Raw genomic sequence first — 17984 nt, forward strand, 5'->3', positions numbered from 1 at the left:
ATTTGTTCTCTGTTTTGATTTCCCGTGGTTAACAGTCAGATAGATGTGATGGAAACTGTGACACATGAACACTTATGAGATGTGTTGGGAAAGCCTCAGTAGAGGAACTGGATACATCCTGCTCTTTCGGGCTGGAAGGCTTTAAAGTGACCTGTTTTGGTGAAGTCAGTTATGATATATAACTTGTGATCATTTTTCATGGATAAACAGCTAGAAAACGTGTGTGTGAATTATTTAATGTTAATTATGCTAATTTGTTTTAAATGTTCTTATTTGACTTTTACTCAAGTGGCACTCGATGTTAAATAAATTTGTTTCCTAATAATTAAATTCATTTTACTGTCCTTTGGTGATTTTATCGTAGGCATTACCTGACACTCAGATTACCAGTTATGCAGCAACCTTGCACCGGAAAAAAGCCCTTGTGCCAGCTCTCTATAAAGTTATTCAAGACTCAAACAATGAGGTAGGAAACCTTAGAAGAAAAGTAAGTCCTAAAGAAGAGATGAACTGTGTACTGAAATGACATACATGCAAGTTTGTAGTTTCCTGTCTGACTTGTGGAGCTAGAAAGCTTCTTTCTTCTATTTTCCATCCTGATAGTTGCTTTTGCTTCCCCACCCCCACCTTTACATTTGAAGTGTTTTGATCTTGTTTCCTGATGAAGGTGGTATGCTTTGATTCTCAACTTCAGTCACCTTCATCTCAAAGGATTATTTGCCTAATATATATATATATTTTTCATGTTCTCTGATGTTCCTTCTCTAGAAGCCACATTTTTTACAGTATGCTGATTCAGCCTTCTTTATTTTAATATCACATACCATTATTTCTTAGTACTGTATTGATGTTTATAAGCTCTGATCAGTTGTAAGCTGATAACACAGAATTATGCTGCTGTTTATTAAGTTTACCCAGAAATTATCAGAGGATGTGCTTTTAAAAATCTAAATAGCAAAGACCAATAAACTGGGAATAACAGTCAACTGTTCCTCAACCTGTGATAGAAGATAGAAAATGCAGCGACTGAATCTGTATGTAAACTTAACGGCAGATACACACAGTATTTGTCCCTTAACACACTGGGGTGACGTACAGTTTTCTCCCACTGGATTCACGTGTGCTTTAACATGAAAATGAAAGGAACACACAGGAAAGTAGCTTCTTATCTTCCCAGATTCAGCCTCCGAGACTGCCTCTGCTGTGTACTGCAGTGAGCTTGAAGAAGTTCAGGTAACAGCTCCTAACCAGCAGCCTAGCTTAAAGTGCATCCTTATCGTTGTCTTCTCACCGAAAGCTTGCTTATTGACTCCGCCTTCTGTCTCCTTCTTTTGGATTGGCTCTCAGACTTGCATCTGCTGTTATTTCTAGCAGCTATTGCAAGATTCATTTGCTGCTTTTTCTCCTGCGGTGTATTGCTGAATTTTTAAAACTTCAGACATGGGCTGTGTGTTTGTGTGTGTGAGCATGTGTAGATATCTATTTACTACATACTCACACACACATACATATCATACATATCTTTAGTCAAGAGTATTTGAAATTTTCTAAGTAACAAATGTTATATACCCTACCCCTGATTTTGCACTGTTTTAACATTTAAGCTTTGCTTATTAAAAATTAATTGTTTTATGCTTTTCTCTTTAGATTGTAAGCTCTTCATGGGCAGTGGTCATATTTTTTTATGATTGTTACTTCCCCAGAATGCTATCATATATATAATGAATATTTAATAAATATGTGCTTGGAATGTGGTTGTAGGTGTAAATAAATAAGTGAATATTGATTAGAAAATAATGAAATAAAAATGATTCTAAACTCTTTAGTATGAAAAGTGACCTCACTTTAAAAAAAACTTTTAAGATAGACTTTTTTAAAAGTTATTCAGACTCCGCCAGACAGTTGTGGCACACGCCTTTAATCCTAGCACTTGGGAGGCACAGGCAGGAGGATCTCTGTGAGTTTTAAGCCATCCTGATCTAGAGAGTGAGTTCCAGGACAGCCAGAGCTACACAGAGAAACCCAGTCTTAAAAGTTATTCAGACTCTTCTGTATGGTTCTGCTTCATAATACCACATGGTACCTTAGGAAATCCAGGCTCAAGACTTTAGCATTCATCATAATTATGAAGTTGCTTTTTACTGTCAAATCAGAAGCTTCTAATTGTGCATTCAGACTTTGAAAAATCCAAGACAATAAATTCTGAAGAACCCAGAACTCTTCTGTAGTCAGAGACCAGTGCATTTTAAGTCCTGACTTTGTTATATTCTGAAACAGCATGAGATGTGCTACCAAGATGTTATTTCAGAAAATGACCATACATTTTATTTAATATGAATTGAACCTAGGATAGATAGTATAGTCTTAAAATCAATGTTGCTTTAAAGACATAGCAGTCCTAGATAGACTTTTAAACTTCATACCAACAGTGTTGCTTTTTCCCTTGTTTTCATCTCAGCAGATCTTAGAACTCTAATGCTTCTTCCATATTGAGCTCTCCACTCTGTTGAGTCCCCTCTGTCCATTTTATATTTTCTTTGACTTCATCCTCTAGCCTTTGACCTTTCTCTGAGTATTCCACTGTCTCTCTTCCCGTCTGCCTGCAGGTGTGCAGGGGTTAAGATGCAGGAGTCCTGAGAGCTCAGTCAGTCCTGGGATTTCAGTGCCAAGCACTTCACCCACTGGCCCATGCCTGCTCACCTCCTTTCTTTAAAACAAAACAAGTTCTTCTTTGAGTTTCCCTTCTAGTATCTAGCTAATTTCTCTGTCATTATTCACACAGGGACTTATAATAATTTTATTGCTTATTATCTGTCTTATTGTCTCCATTTCTTGACCTCACATTATTTTTCCTAATCAAGTTAGGTTAAGATTCCGTTATTTCACCCAAAATGCTCCCTAATGTTTTTATCAGACAGAATGTCACAGTAACTGTGGTTAACACAGTATGCTTAATTTAGGAAAGGTATCAGTTATTCCTAAACTTTTTAAGCCAAAGATGACTTTTATCACTTTTGATACAAATGATAGTAAAACCATTTAATTTGGTTTGGTTTTTGTTTATGGTTTGTTTGAGACAAGGTCTCATGGAGCTATGCAGCTGAGAATACCTTTGAACTTTGTTCCTTGAGCTTCTGTCTGCCAAGTGATAGGATTACTAGTGTGTGGCACCATTTTTGATTTCCATTGAGAACTTTAGAAGTAGTGTGGTACAAGTGCTTAGGAGTAAAGCATGTCACAATGGCAGGCTGTAGTGGACTACCCACCCCTCCCACCTTCAAAATAAGAATTGAGCCTTTAATTCCAGCACCCAGAGGTAGAGGCAGTTGGGTCTCCTGAGTTTTGCCAGCTTGGTCTGTAGCCAAGGCTATACACAGATAAACAAAACAAAAACAACAGAGCCATGATTTTGGAACATCTGTTTCATTCATATGCTTAGAGTGGCTTGTCTGCCAGATATTTTCTACTAAAAAAAGTGAATGTTAATGTCTTCATTACAAGCTTATTGTGATTATATCACAGGTCATAAAAATTTAGAGAAAGCAATCTTTGAAGAAGTATGGACTCCTATCGAGCAAATGTCTAAGTGTGTGTAGCCTAATTGCTGGGCACAGTGCTGCCATCGTTTACCAGATGGCAGGGCTTCCGGTATTTGTAATGAAACATTCTTTACTATAAGAAACCTGTGAGAGTGGGAAATCCGCTTAATGTTAGAAAACCTTCATTTAAAATCTTCTTTACCACTAATTCTTATAATCTTCAACAAACTGTGTGATTGTTCATATACTTTAAGGAGATAGTTTAATTTTTTTCATTTTTAAAAATATTCTTAAAATTTGCCCTGATTTTTATTTCTCTTAGAGCATTGAGTATTTACTAGACTAGAATTTCATTTTCTAAGCTTTAAAGTTGTTCTTCAAGAACAAAAGTCAACTTTTCTAAATATTAACTGTATAGTTGGCAATAGATCTGTTGACAGCTTTACAGTTATAGAAATAGTGACCATTCAATAATACTGAATTATTAAAAACTATATTTAAGTAGATTTGAATGTAAATATGACACTTAGAATAAGGTAATAAGCATATGAGATTACTAAGCTGTTTTTTTTTAATTTTTGGTAATTAAATTTTATATAAAGTTTGGTCTCTTATCAAACTTATGTGTAGTTGAAAGTTAGCCAGGCCTGCATAGTCTACAGTTAGTAGGAACAGACCATCTTAAGTTAGCCAGGCCTGCATAGTCTACAGTTAGTAGGAACAGACCATCTTAAGTCAGTAGTGCGTATTACTGCTCCCTTTCTTCAGTTTTCAACATCATGAGGGCCCTCACTTCATTCATGTGGTGACTTGAGAAGAATTAGCCAATTAAGCACTGAAAAGCATCTTTATGCCCTCGAGCATCTGCTTACCTTACCTCCCCCCCCCCAGCCCTGCTATGCTCAACCTTTATGTGGGTGCAGAGCATCTGAACTCAGGTCCTCACACTTGTCAGCAGGAACTTTACCCACTGAGCTATCTTCCTAGCCCCTAAGTCTCTTAAATAAATACAATTTCTGAGACACTAAATCTGCTTTGACTTCTCTTGTGTGTGTTTAAAATATATGACCTAGAACTTTGGGTGCCCATATCATGTGTTTTATAAAACCTCTTCATCTAATGAGTAGCATGTAATTTGGTTAAGCCATGGCTTTACTTGAAATTTAAAGTGTTTTTAACTAAGAAGAAATTTCGTGAAATGAAAGATGGACCAGTGAGACTGCTCAGTGGATAAAGGCACTCGCTACAATCTAAGGTGAATCCGTAGAACCCATATGATTCATCGTATGAGAGAACTGGATCCCACAAAATTGTTCTTTGACTTTCATACATGTGTACATGGCATTAAAGAGACAGCACATAAGTGCATACATACATAAATGTAAAAACAAAATAAAATAGAGATTAGAAAGTTTTGGTAAGGACAGAAATCAACCTCAACAAGTATAAGTATAGTACATTGACAGACAGACTAATTATCTAATAAAGTTAATAGCATAGTATATCAGAACATATAGTGATTAGTATTGGTACTGAAGTACTTAGAGTTAGTGGTTTGGTCAGTTTGATATGTAGCCTATTAAAAGGCTTTGTTGAGTTAATTCATATATGGAGGAATTAATATTGAAATTTATTTTTTATAAAGGTGCATTTGCCTTTTAAGAAATATGTTACAGCCCAAGCAATGGAAATAATATTGTTCTGTTTTTCTTTTAGCTCCTGGAGCCTGTCTGCCACCAACTGTTTGAGCTCTATCGTAGCTCTGAGGTTCGACTTAAGAGGTTCACACTGCAGTTCCTGCCTGAATTGATTTGGGTTTATTTGCGACTTACAGTTAGTAGAGACAGGCAGAGCAATGGCTGCATTGAAGCACTTCTCCTAGGAATTTATAATTTGGTGAGTGATTTATAATTTGAAAGTGATAGTTTAGAACATTTAAAATATTTTTAAATCCTCTGAAATATTTGAAGATTGTTTAGAGAAAAACAAATTGAAATGTCTATTGAATAGCTTTTTTGATCTGAATACAATTAAGCTAGATACAAAGTAATCATATGTGCTTTGTAAGGTTGTTGAGATCAATGATAACATTGTTAGATCAGATGACTTCTTTCAGATGTTTTATTTAATCAGTGTCCATAAATGCATTTATAAGAAACAAGTTTAAAAATGAACTACAGGCTTTTAGAGCAATTTCTCTACCTCAGAAGACACATTCTTAGATGACTAATGATGCAGAGTATGAATACAAAAGGAATGAGAAATTGAAATTTGAGTCAAAGTTATTACAACTCTCCAGAAGAAATGGCTTCTGAAAAGGTATACTTTGGATCACTTGAGATTAGGAATCAGTGAGATTTTAGGAAGAAGTAATTGTCTTAATATGTCTGTTGCTGCAGTAAAAACACCATGACCAAAAAAGCAACTTGGGAAGGCGAGGGTTTATTTCACCTTGCAGTATTGTTTCAGTCTGTCATCTAGGGAAGTCAGGTCAGAAACTCAGGGTTGGAACCTGGAGGCCGGCACTAAAGTAGGAGCCATGCAGGAGCGCTGCTCACTCACTGGCTGGCTCCCCAGGGCTTGCCTAGGTTGCTTTCTTACACAATTGAGGACCACTTGCCCAAAGATGGCACCCCCTAGGACATCAATCAAGAAAATGCTCCACAGGTTTGCTCTCGGGCCAGTCTGATGGAGACATTTTAAATTAAGGTTTCTTCTTCCCAGATGACTCTAGCTTGTGTCCAGTTGGCATAAAACCGGCCAGCACAGTGTCATATGAGCAAGACAAAAGGGAAGATCAGTTCTGTCAGTACACGGGATATATATGCAAGCTAAGAGAGATGACTCCATCCTGGTTCCATTAGTGTTAGGCTTTTGTTTTCGTTCTCCCTGTGTAGTTTAGATGGCCCTCAGACATAGTATGTAGTGCAGGCTGGTCTTGAAATCTTCACTTGATCTTAGGCCAAAAGGCTTCATTCTTGATCTTCTTGCCTTAGCTTCAAAGGCTAAGATTGCAGACCAGTACCACTGTGCACACCTTTTCTGGTTTTGAAGTCAGGGTCTCATTATGTAGCCCTGGCTACCTTGGAACTCAGTGTGTAGGTGAGACTGGCCTTTAACTCACAAAGATGCCTCCTGAGTGCTGGCATTAAAGGTGTGAGCTACCACATTCAGCAGGAAAGTCTTTTTAATGTGAAGAGCTCAGATTTCCTTTAATAGGCATTCATTGGGAAAGCAAATGAGAGAGTTTTGAGAATTATATTACGTGCTAAAAGGTGGTGCTAATTTCATGATTTTCATTTTCTTTTTTTTTTTTTTTTCGGAGCTGGGGACCGAACCCAGGGCCTTGCGCTCGCTAGGCAAGCGCTCTACCGCTGAGCTAAATCCCCAACTCTGATTTTCATTTTCTTAACAGTTGGATAATACTGCATTAAGTAAATGTACCAATTTTCCCTCTCCACCCCTCAGTTGACTGACATCTAGGCTGTTTCCGACTTTTGGATATTATAACTAGAGCAGTATTGAATGTGGCTGAGCAAATATCTCTGTAGTAAGATGTAGACTTTCTGCTGAAGAGGGTGTCCCTGTATCTTGTACATTTTTTTTAAATGGATCCTCATAAAACTTAAACATTTTTGTTTTGTTTTGTTTTGTTTTGTTTTCATTGAAAAGCTAACCTGGTCTTTAACATCATCTTTGGTTGTTTTTGAGACAGGATCTTACCATGCGTCTCTCACTGGTCTTGAACTTACTATGTAGACCAGGATGGCCTCAAATTCAGAGATCCGCCTGCCTCATTCAAGTACTAAGGTTCAAGGAGTGTGTCACCATGCCTAGGTTGTTTTTTTTGTTGTTGTTGTTTGAGATTTGTTTTTGTTTCTTAAACCAAATCTCAAGTATTCTAGACTGGCTAACATCGTGTCGCTGAGTGTGGCCTTCTAACTTCTAACTTTAACTTTCCCTCCCTCTACCCCCTAAGTCCAGGCTTGCAGGTTTCTGTGCATGGCTTTCAAGCTAGTTCCATGTTACTAAGGAAAGCAGAAGGCAGTGAGAGAAGGAGAGGCAGCAGCTTTCACTCCTTGTGCTGTTATCTAGAGGCAGGTGATTACTGATACCTAAAGATGAGAGTTGACTCACTAGAGAATGAAGGACATCAATATCTCCCCCCCCCACCTTGTTTTTAAGAGAACAAACACTTTTAAAAACACAGTTTGAATCCCAGCACTTGGGAGGCAGAGGCAGACAGGTCACTGAGTTCAAGGCCAGATTGATCAGAACAGACAGAGCTACATAAGGAGACCCTGTCTCAAGACACCTTTAAAATAACAAAGAATTGATATGGTGATTCATACATTTATTCTCAGCTTCAGGAGTCTGATATAAAATTTTTATTTCAGGTCAGCCTGAACTACATAACAAGTCAGGCTGCAGTCATATGTGAGACCCTGTCTCAAAAAAAAAAAGAAAAAATAGAGGGAGAGAAGAAAGAGCCAGGCGTCATGTCCTACAGTTCTAATCTTACTACTCAGTGAACTAAGGTACAGATGTGAAGCCTGCCAGGACATATAGTGCATTCCAGGGCACCCAGGCCTGCCAAGTGAAACCGAGTCTTGAACAAACAAGAACACATAAGAATTTTCTCACAGTTCTTCTGAAATTACTTAAATATGCCTATTTCTTGATTACTTATACTAATATTGTCAACACGTAACTTCTTACAGTACAGCAGTTGATTGCTGAGGAATTATAATTTTTTTTAAATCAATCTTGGGGCTGGAAAGATGGCTCAGTGGTTTAGAGCACTGACTGCTCTTCCAGAGGTCCTGAGTTCAATTCCAAGCACCCACATGGTGGCTCACAACCATCTGTAATGGGATCTGATGCCTTCTTCTGGTGAGCAGCAATGTACTCATATAAATAAAATAAATAAATCTTTTAAAAGTTCGAAGTTGTACTCAGCTATGCAGTAAATTGTCATTTATTAAAACAAAACAAAACAAAAGTTTAGTCTTGGAGCTGGAGAGATGGCTTAGTGGTTAAGAGCACTGACTGCTCTTCCAGAGGTCCTGAGTTCAAATCCCAGCAACCACATGGTGGCTCACAACCATCTGTAATGGGATCTGATGCCCTCTTCTGGTGTGCATGAAGACAGCTACAGTGTGCTTACATGTAATAAATAAAGTAAAAGATTTATTCTTGAAATGTTCTCACCATAAAAATGTTACTCATAGTACTAGACATTTAAATAAGTTTGTTTATGATAAGCATTTCACAAAGAAAATGTGTTAAAGCTTCACATACACTAGAAATATATATGAATTCTGTCAGTTATGGCTCAGTAAAACTGGAAAATGTTTCATTTCTATTATAATAATGTGTTTTTCTTATTTTGGTAAATGTTTGGTTTAGTTATTGGTTTTAGTTATTTTTGCTCAGCCATGTTTCTACTAAAGATCTGATCAATTTTTTTCCCTCTAAGATCTAGTTTTCTGTGTCATCTGTGTTTTGCCTCTGTCGTCATGTTGAATTTGGAGTCGTATAATTGTGTTCAGTACCTATGGATAATAACCATGCCACAAATGCATACCAATTTGCTGACAGTTCAGAAACGTATGCTAGAATGATAGTATTTTATGTACTATTGTTTCTAAAACTCCCCCTCAGTTAGTAAAGATACATTCTATAAATTAAGGAAGTAATTGTTATTTATTTTGCTACAGTCTTAATATTACATTGTTTTTGTACATTTTTTTTACTATAGGAAATTGCTGATAAAGATGGAAACAATAAAGTGCTGTCTTTCACGATCCCTTCCTTATCTAAGCCTTCAATATACCATGAAGTAAGTAATGGTTGGAACATGGAATGTTTCAAATTATGTTGAGAAAAACATAAAAAATTATTTTTTTGCCAGAGGTAAATATTGTAAATACTTTCTTGTTTCTGTTTTTGAAGCATGTTGTTTTGTAGCCCAAGTAGCTTTCAAACTCACCAGGCAGTCAAGGAAGACCTTGCACTCCTGAACCTGCTTCTACCTTCTAAGTGAAAGGATTACCACCATGCCAGGGCCCTAATACATAATCTTCTCTTCTTGCTTGTGAGCTGAGATGGCTCAGTGGTTAAGAGCACGGACTGTTCCTCCAGCGGATCCAGGTTCAATTTCTAGCACCTACATGGTAGACCATAACTACCTGTATGTCCAGTTCCAGGGGACCTGACATCCTCTTCTGACCTCCATGGGCACCAGGCATGCACCTGGTCTACACTCACACTCATACGAGAGGGACGGAGGGAGAAAGACAGACAGAGAGAGAGAGAGAGACAGAGACGGAGACAGAGAGACAGAGAGAGCTGACAACCTGAGTTTAATCCCTGGGATCCACACAGTGGAACAGAGACAATGTTGTAAATTTTTTTTTTTTTTTTGGAGCTGGGGACCGAACCCAGGGCCTTGCGCTTCCTAGGTAAGCGCTCTACCACTGAGCTAAATCCCCAGCCCCCGTAAATTTTTTAGAGTAGATATTATGTATAATATCAAGGGAGTTAGTATTTAGTGGAGAAATTTCCTCTACTTCTTGTTTATTCATTTAATTTCCCTTACCAGTATCATTTTCACCTTATTGAATCAATTTTTAAACAGTTGTCTTTTTCCATATTGTATACTGCTTATCGTGTTAGACCTTTTCATTTTTATTATTCTTTAGGAAAGTAACTACTCAGAAGGCTGTTAGAGCATTATGTTTCAGAATAAAGGAGTCTAATTGCACATTCTATCTTTTCACTAGTATATTTGTTTTGCTTATGTTTACTCCACTGAAGAATGTAAGAATACTCATTATATAGGTAAAAGATGCTATTGAGCTGATTTAGTAAAATCCAGTAAGAAATGTGTTAAGACTCAAATTCACAATCTTCCGTGGCCTCTGATGTATCAGATTGTGAGCAACACACATCATCCTGTTTGCTTTGAGCTCAATGCAGCTATTAATTTTTTAAGTTAATTCCTGAGACTTTGTTTTGTGTTAGAAATAGCATGTCTCCTATTTAGCCAGGGTTCATTTTAACATAGAATATTTCTGAATAATGCATTTTAATTAAGTTATTTGTGTTGTGTTATGAAATAAAATTGATGGTAGTAACATTAATAAATGATTGTTCTAACTTGAAAAACATGAAATCAATTGTGTAAAGAGTTTTTTTAGTTAAAATAATCAGTCTTCAATACTGTCTATTATATTTAATAGTTATATTCTGTGTCCTAGAACTCAAACAAATATAAATGAATCTCTTTCAAACCTTAAAGTTTTCAGCAGCTTTTAGTTTTCCTTAAATACAGAGTACTCAATATTTTTAAAAAATGAAGTGATATATTTCAAATTTTATGTATCTTCTACACATAGTTTCTAAAAGAAGGAATAAAATGTTATTGAAGAACAGAGAAAAACTTACTTCAAACTCTGTTTTATTTAAACAAAATTAAATATGACTACATAGTATAGGTTTTTCTACTCTATTTTTGAAGACATCATATGCTGTATCTTATTTTTTGTAGCCCTCTACAATTGGATCCATGGCTTTGACAGAAGGGGCATTATGTCAGCATGACCTCATCAGGGTTGTTTACAGTGATCTTCATCCTCAGAGAGAAACATTCACTGCACAAAACCGGTAATGGTCAAAGCTACATAGTAAGGGCTGAAGAGATGGTTCGGTGGATAACCACTGGCTGCTTTTCCAGAGGACCCAGGCTCTATTCCCAGCATCCCCATGGTGGTTGATAACCATCTGTAACTCTGGCTCCAGGCGGTAAAATAATAATACCCTCTTCTTGCCTCTGAGGGCACCAGGCATGTATGTTGTACACATACATATTTGCCAGTAAAACACTCAAGTAAACCTAGTTTTTTTAAGTACACAGCAACAATGGTGAATTTATGCCTAATGGTTAAGTATAATTACTTCATTTCAAGCTTGATATGAGTGAAGTCCAAAAGTAAAATGCATAATATTAATCAAATATACTATAGTACAGACTGAGCATCTTTGTCTAAAAAATCACAAATCTGAAATGTTCCAATGTTTGAAATGTGATGGGCACCAGCATGATAGTGCAAGTAGACAGTCTACACACAGTCTGTGTGACCGGGACACAGGGGAAATGCCAGTGTACTAAGATACTGCGAGGTAAAATTACCTTCTGGCTGTATGTGTGTGGTACATGTGAAACATAAGTGAGTTCCGGTATATGCTCGGGTCTTACCTCCCAAGAAGCACACATTGCAGTATCTGAAATATTTCTGGTCTTTGGCATAGTAGATAAGTACTCAGAAAAATTGTTCTGAACTTCGTACAACACTACATCTGCTCCATCCTCCCCTGGACTCTTCCCATGTCCCCCTCCCACATTAGTAATCTCTTCTTTAATTATTGTTACATGTGTATAATATGTATGTATGGGTATATATATGCATATCTGTATATATAATCAACTGAACCTATTTGCTTGCATATACATGTGTCCAAATCTGACAACCACTGGGTCACTCACACTTCAGAGACCTCACTCTTCAGAGCCATTGACCACCTGTAGCTCTTCATCTAGGGGTGGTACAGCAGACTGGACAGCACCCTGTTGTATCACTATGTCTTGTCTATAACCAAATTCCTCCCCTCTCACTATAAATGGTGTCAGCTGCTTGGGGGAAATCTTCTGCTTATGGGGCAGTTTAACAAATTTTATTAACTATTAAACAAGGTTAATGTACCCAATCAAATATATATGTCACAGTACTGGAGAGGATACTCAGCAGTTAGAGCACTGACTGCTCTTACAGAGGACCAAGTTTCAATTCCCAGCACCCACATGGCAGCCCATAACCACCTATACCTATGCCCAGTTTCCGGGCAGCAATGCCCTCTTGTGGCCTCTGTAGGCATCAAGCATGCATGTGGTACACAACACAACATACTAACAAAGTACCCATAACATAATATAATAAATAATGAAAATTCCTCTTTTCCTCAGCAGCCCCGATTCCCATTTTCTGATCGTAGTGATTATGAATGATTGAACTGTGATGTGGAAGTTTTTGTAGTATAATTTTTACTGTGAAGTAGTTTACAAATATTCATAGTTTTGCCCCCAAATTAAATATGCATTACTTCCACATAGTTCATTAATGAAAACTTCTGTCTTCTGCTTCCCCTGCCTTCCATTTTCCCTTTTCAAGACTTAGCCAGTGGTTCTCAACTGGGTGTTCATTGTCTCCTACATATAGCGTTTAGCAAACAATATGGAAGATTGATTTGATTGATAAAGCTGGTGGAGGGAGCTGTTGTGCATCTGATGTGCAGGTTAGTTAGGAATGCTGCTGTTCCCGCAGGATAGCGGATGCCCTGGAACTGGAGTTGCAGGTGAGCTGTCACGTGGGTGCTGAGAATCAAACCCACAAGACTAGCAAATACTCTTATTTATTGAGCTGTTTCTCCAGTCCTTTGATTTGGTTGGTTTTGCAGGTTTGGATTGCTTTGGTTGATTGGTTGGGGCTTTGTTTGGTTTTGTTTCGTTGAGACAGAGTCTCACTTTTATAGCTATGACTGGCCTGCAACTCACTGCATAGACTGTCTCTGACCCCTGAATGCCGAAGGTGAGCTCCACTATACCTGGCCTAATTTTTTTTCCTAAAGAAGAAAATAATGCACTGGCTATGGCTCATAATAGTAAGAATTGAAACAAACTATTGAGGAGGAGGATACTATAGTAACCTGATTAAGAAATCATGAAGATTTACATTAAGGCATTGCTATAACTATTTAGTAAGTAAATAATTTACTGTTGTCTCTGATAGAAATAAATAATTGTCATCATGTTTTATTTTTCTAGGTTCGAAGTCCTGAGTTTTCTCATGCTGTGCTATAATTCAGCTATTGTGTATATGCCTGCATCATCTTACCAATCTCTTTGTCGAATGGGTTCAAGGTGAGAAGAGTCTTTATCATTCTGTATATTAATATAGTAACTTGAAAAGTATTATAAATGCCAGGCTATTGTAACTTCTGATATAGTAGTAAGTAAAAATGATGGATCTTACATTCCTATGGGAATGAAAGTTATGTTAAGGGCCTGGAGAGATGGCTGAGCGGTAAAAAGCACTGACTGCTCTTGCCCAGGGTTTCCCATCGTCTACCTGGTAGCCTACAACTCTCCCTAACTCCAGGTCCAGGTGCTCCAAGTCCTCATCAGGCCTCTGTGAGTACTATACTCACATAAATGTGCATACATGCATGCAGGCAAAACACGTACACATTAAAAGGAACAATAAAAATTATCAAAAGAAAAGTATTTTAACATTCAACAGAATATTATCTAGCTCAACGATTAGATCAAGTCCACCAAGTTTAGGATTAATTATCGATACATCAGATTGTTCTCTGGGTGCATTTTTTTAAAAATAAATTATCGTAAGAATTTTGAATAATGAACCTGTGTGTGTGGGAAAAACCTAAAGAATAAAAATCTTGGGACTGGAGAGATGGCTCAGCAGTTAAGAGCACTGACTACTCTTCCAGAGGACTCAGGTTCAGTTCCCAGCAACCACTTGGGAGCTCAGAACCATCTGTGACTACAGTTCCAGCAGACCTGACACCTTCACACGGACATGTATGCAGACAAAACAGCAATGCATGTTAAAAAGAAATAAAATTATTTTTAAAAAGGAATGTGTATCTTTCCCTTATATATTTCGTGTGTTTAAAACACGGCCTCACGTAGTGCTGGCTGACCTTGAACAGGTCCTAACCTTCTACTGGGAGTGTAGTAGACACGATCCTTTATCTATTTTGTAAACTAGTATGTGTATTGTGTCATTTATACGTGTGATAGCAAAGGAGCATTCTGTGTGCTAGATTATAGTCTGTAGGACCTCAGAATTTCATAAGAAGTTAGGCTTGGCTAAAACTTACATGTCTACTATAGAAAAAATATATAATATAAATTGGGTTAGGGTCATGGACTTTCTGTTCTGAGCTTATGTAACCAAGTGACCTTTTGCTTCAGCCCCCAGCCCCCAGAGTTCAGTCACATACAATCCTAGCACTTGGGAAGCAGAAGCAGGTTGATTCTGACTTGAGGGTTAGTCTGGACTACAGAACAAAATCCAGGACAGCCAGGACACAGAGAGACCCTGTCTCAGGAAAAGAAAAAAATTGATATGCAGTTCTTTTCTTCTGGTACATAACAAATTCTTGGACCAGCAAGATGGCCTAATAGGTAAATGAGCTGGTTAAAAAATCCTTAAAATGTGATTTCATTCTCCAAAAGTCAAATTACAAAGCTGGGTGCAGGGGCTTTCCTCCAGTGCTGCTGCAGCAAAACTCATGAAGGCTCTTATGGATGAAGTGCAGGGCAGAGATGACAGCACAGTGAGAGGAAAGGACTGTTTCTCCAGACGTTAACTTAACGACCTCCATGGACATACTGTGAGAGACACACTAAACAATTTTTAAAAAGAAAAACCAGTTCCACAAGTTTAGCAGCTTATAACATCACACATTTATTATTTCATAGTTTTTATGAGGCAGTAATCATGGCTTGCTTCTTAGAGTTCGTTTTGTTCTTTTAAGAGAGGTCTCACTACATGGTTCTGACTGGCCTGAACCTCCCTTTGTAGACCCAACTAGTATAACTCACAAAGATCAGCCTATGTCCACCTCATGAGTGCTGGAATTAATGGCAGGTACTACCACACCTGGCAGCTTAAGCAGTCTTTTAAAGCTGTAGAAAGGCAGAGGGAATTGTAGTCTACGAAGGCTTAGCACTTTGGCCAGAATTCTGTTCCTATAGTTGTAGGATTATAGGTTTCTTTATCTAGTTGGCTGTCTGCTGGAGTTCATCCTCATATAGGTGACACATGGGCCTCTTCATACAGCTTAACACATCACAGCTTGCTTCTTCAAAGCCAGAGTAAATTGGGAGCATCCAGCATGATCTGTTATTTTAAGAATAGTTGTACACATAATATACAAATAGTGTGTTGAATCCTTTCACCTTTGCCACATTGCGTTGAATAGAAGCAAGTTACATGTTCCACCCTTAGTTGATAGAGATACAACATAAATACCAGAAAGGAAGGCTCATGGGGATCAAAAATCTGTCTGAGAAACACTCAGGTTCACATTGCTGTTCTGTTACTGGGAGGAGCCCATCCTTGGTTATAACAGAGCTCATTAGTTTGGATAACTGGCAGAAGTCTAATCTAAGTTATCCATAACTTTGAATTTATAGATTATCTTAAAATTTAGTATATTATTGTATCCTACTGATAATTGTTAATGGTGAAGAAGGTTCTTATCTCTAAAGTAGTTCTATGTCCCCTGGATAACTTCTAAAAACTTTGTTCTTAACCTTGTCCTTGTTTTTTATTGATAGTCACGTTTTTCATCCTGGATACTTAATCGTTTCTAGTATGTGACTATTGATATGACAAAATCATTGAGTTATTTTAAACATATAAAGTGTATAAGTACCACAGTAATTTGGTATCTACTATTGTCCATTAGAAGCTTCATCTTTAACAGTCTGGTTTTTGGTTTAGTGATAGACTTCTCTATAGGTGAGGCTGGACTCACATTAGTTGTGTGGATCAGGCTGGCTTCCTTTCTGTTTCTTGAGTGCTGTGATTATAGGCATGTGCCAATTTTATCAATATAATGCTATTTTCAATTTATAGTATTTTTATTACCTTATTATATTCTATATATGTATATAATTTTTAATTTAATGTAAGGCACTAAAATTTTTCTTCTGAACCTGTTATAATTAACCTGATCTCGCTTCTTGCCCTTTTGGCTATGATCAAGTATAATTAACCTGATAAAGTTATGAACATAAGCACACTATAACTTGATACTAATGTTGTAACACTGTAACTTAACATACAACTTCTGGAAGCATCTCAGTGAAATGAAAGGCAGTTGTTCGTGATATTTTGACTAATAGTGGCTTTAGTGATCTCTGTTGTTACTATTTCCAGAGGTGACAGCATCTCCTATTGGGCATCATGGCCACTCTTACACCTCTTGTATATCATAAGCTGTAACTGTAACTTTTGCTCCCCCCAAGCTGACTGATTCAGTCTGACTCCTCTCTGGGCCTCTGGCTGAATTGCTGATGACCTCATACCAGCTTTGGCGATCTGTGCTAATCTTCTGGCTTTTCCTCATTCACTGGCTCATCTGTCTTCACCTGTGTCTGACTTGTTCTCTCTGCAACTTGTCTCTGTAAAACTCTCCCAGTAAAAATGGCCTCCTTTTTTTTCCCTCACTGCATGGCTCCCTCAAGTAGCTTCCCTTTCCTCTAGTCTCATGAGAAAGAGTTGGGCATATCCTGTTCTGTCAGATCTTTCTCTGATTTGTCAATTTGTCTACCACTCAACTAGTCATCACTTTCAAACATGGGTCCATCCTTCTACAAACTAACTTTACCTTCATTGTCTGGGGTTAATGGTGTATACTAAGTGCATGTCTGTATTCCAGCCAGAAGGTTTAAAGGTATGTGCTAAGGGATAAGTCACACCACAACTAGAAACAGTTTTTTTCAGTAAATAATACAATCTCTGGGTTTGTAGTGTGATCAAATATCCTGCAACAAACAAGATTCTCAAAAGAGGGTCCAGAAGTTTATTAGCCTCGGGCTAATGTGTTAAAATGGAGTATAATTTAGAAGAGCATACTGACATATACAGCAGAGAGCAGAAGAGATTCAAGAGCAAGCTTGGTTATAGGAACAATAATCCCAGTCTTTAATCCTAGCACTCAAGTGACAGAGGCATATGGAACTCTGTGGGTTCGGGGCTAGCCTGTGCTACATAAACAGTTCCAAACCAACCCCGATTACACAATAAAACTGTCTCAAAAAGAAAGAAAACAAAGTTCATTCTGCTTAGTAGCTCCCAGAGCCCCTGTCTCCAGTATCAAGGAGCAGAGGTGACGTCCAGGCAGCACATTTGTTAGAGATTGCTCACCATGTTTCCACTATGGAAGGAACAACACCCCCGTCCATGAGGGTCACCAGTCCCCATACTGGGCTGCACAAGGAAGAAAATGAATAGGTAACATTTGTGCACATTTAATTTTTGCTTAAATAAAACATCAAATAAGTAATAGTGAGCTCATGAACAACAGTATTTTGAAATGTTGTTTTACAATTATGTACTGTCCAGGAATTCCCCAGTACAATTTAGAATAGATAAAAAGTTATATATTGGGCTGGGGGATTTAGCTCAGGGGGAGAGCGCTTACCTAGGAAGCGCAAGGCCCTGGGTTCGGCCCCCAGCTCCGAAAAAAAAAAAAAAAAGAAAAAAAAAAGTTATATATTTATGTTTGAGAGGGGGGAAAAAGAGAGTGAGAGAAGCAGAAAAAGGATGTCTGTGAAAGAGACTGTTAGCT

At 37.7% G+C, this 17984-nt stretch overlaps 1 protein-coding gene across 4 annotated transcripts in view; it reads left to right on the forward strand.

Moving 5' to 3' along the window:
• The window catches only part of Fam126b (family with sequence similarity 126 member B), a 67967-nt gene that overhangs the window by 36538 nt on the left and 13445 nt on the right, over nt 1-17984 (forward strand). For all 4 annotated transcript variants that reach the window (XM_032901168.1, XM_032901171.1, XM_032901169.1 and 1 more), the window contains 5 exons: nt 365-466; nt 5256-5435; nt 9301-9381; nt 11092-11207; nt 13423-13518. In XM_032901168.1, coding sequence (XP_032757059.1) covers nt 365-466; nt 5256-5435; nt 9301-9381; nt 11092-11207; nt 13423-13518 — 575 coding nt within the window. The remainder of the gene's footprint in view (nt 1-364; nt 467-5255; nt 5436-9300; nt 9382-11091; nt 11208-13422; nt 13519-17984) is intronic.

Source organism: Rattus rattus, chromosome 4, assembly GCF_011064425.1.
Source record: "Rattus rattus isolate New Zealand chromosome 4, Rrattus_CSIRO_v1, whole genome shotgun sequence".
Taxonomy (NCBI): Eukaryota; Metazoa; Chordata; class Mammalia; order Rodentia; family Muridae; genus Rattus; species Rattus rattus.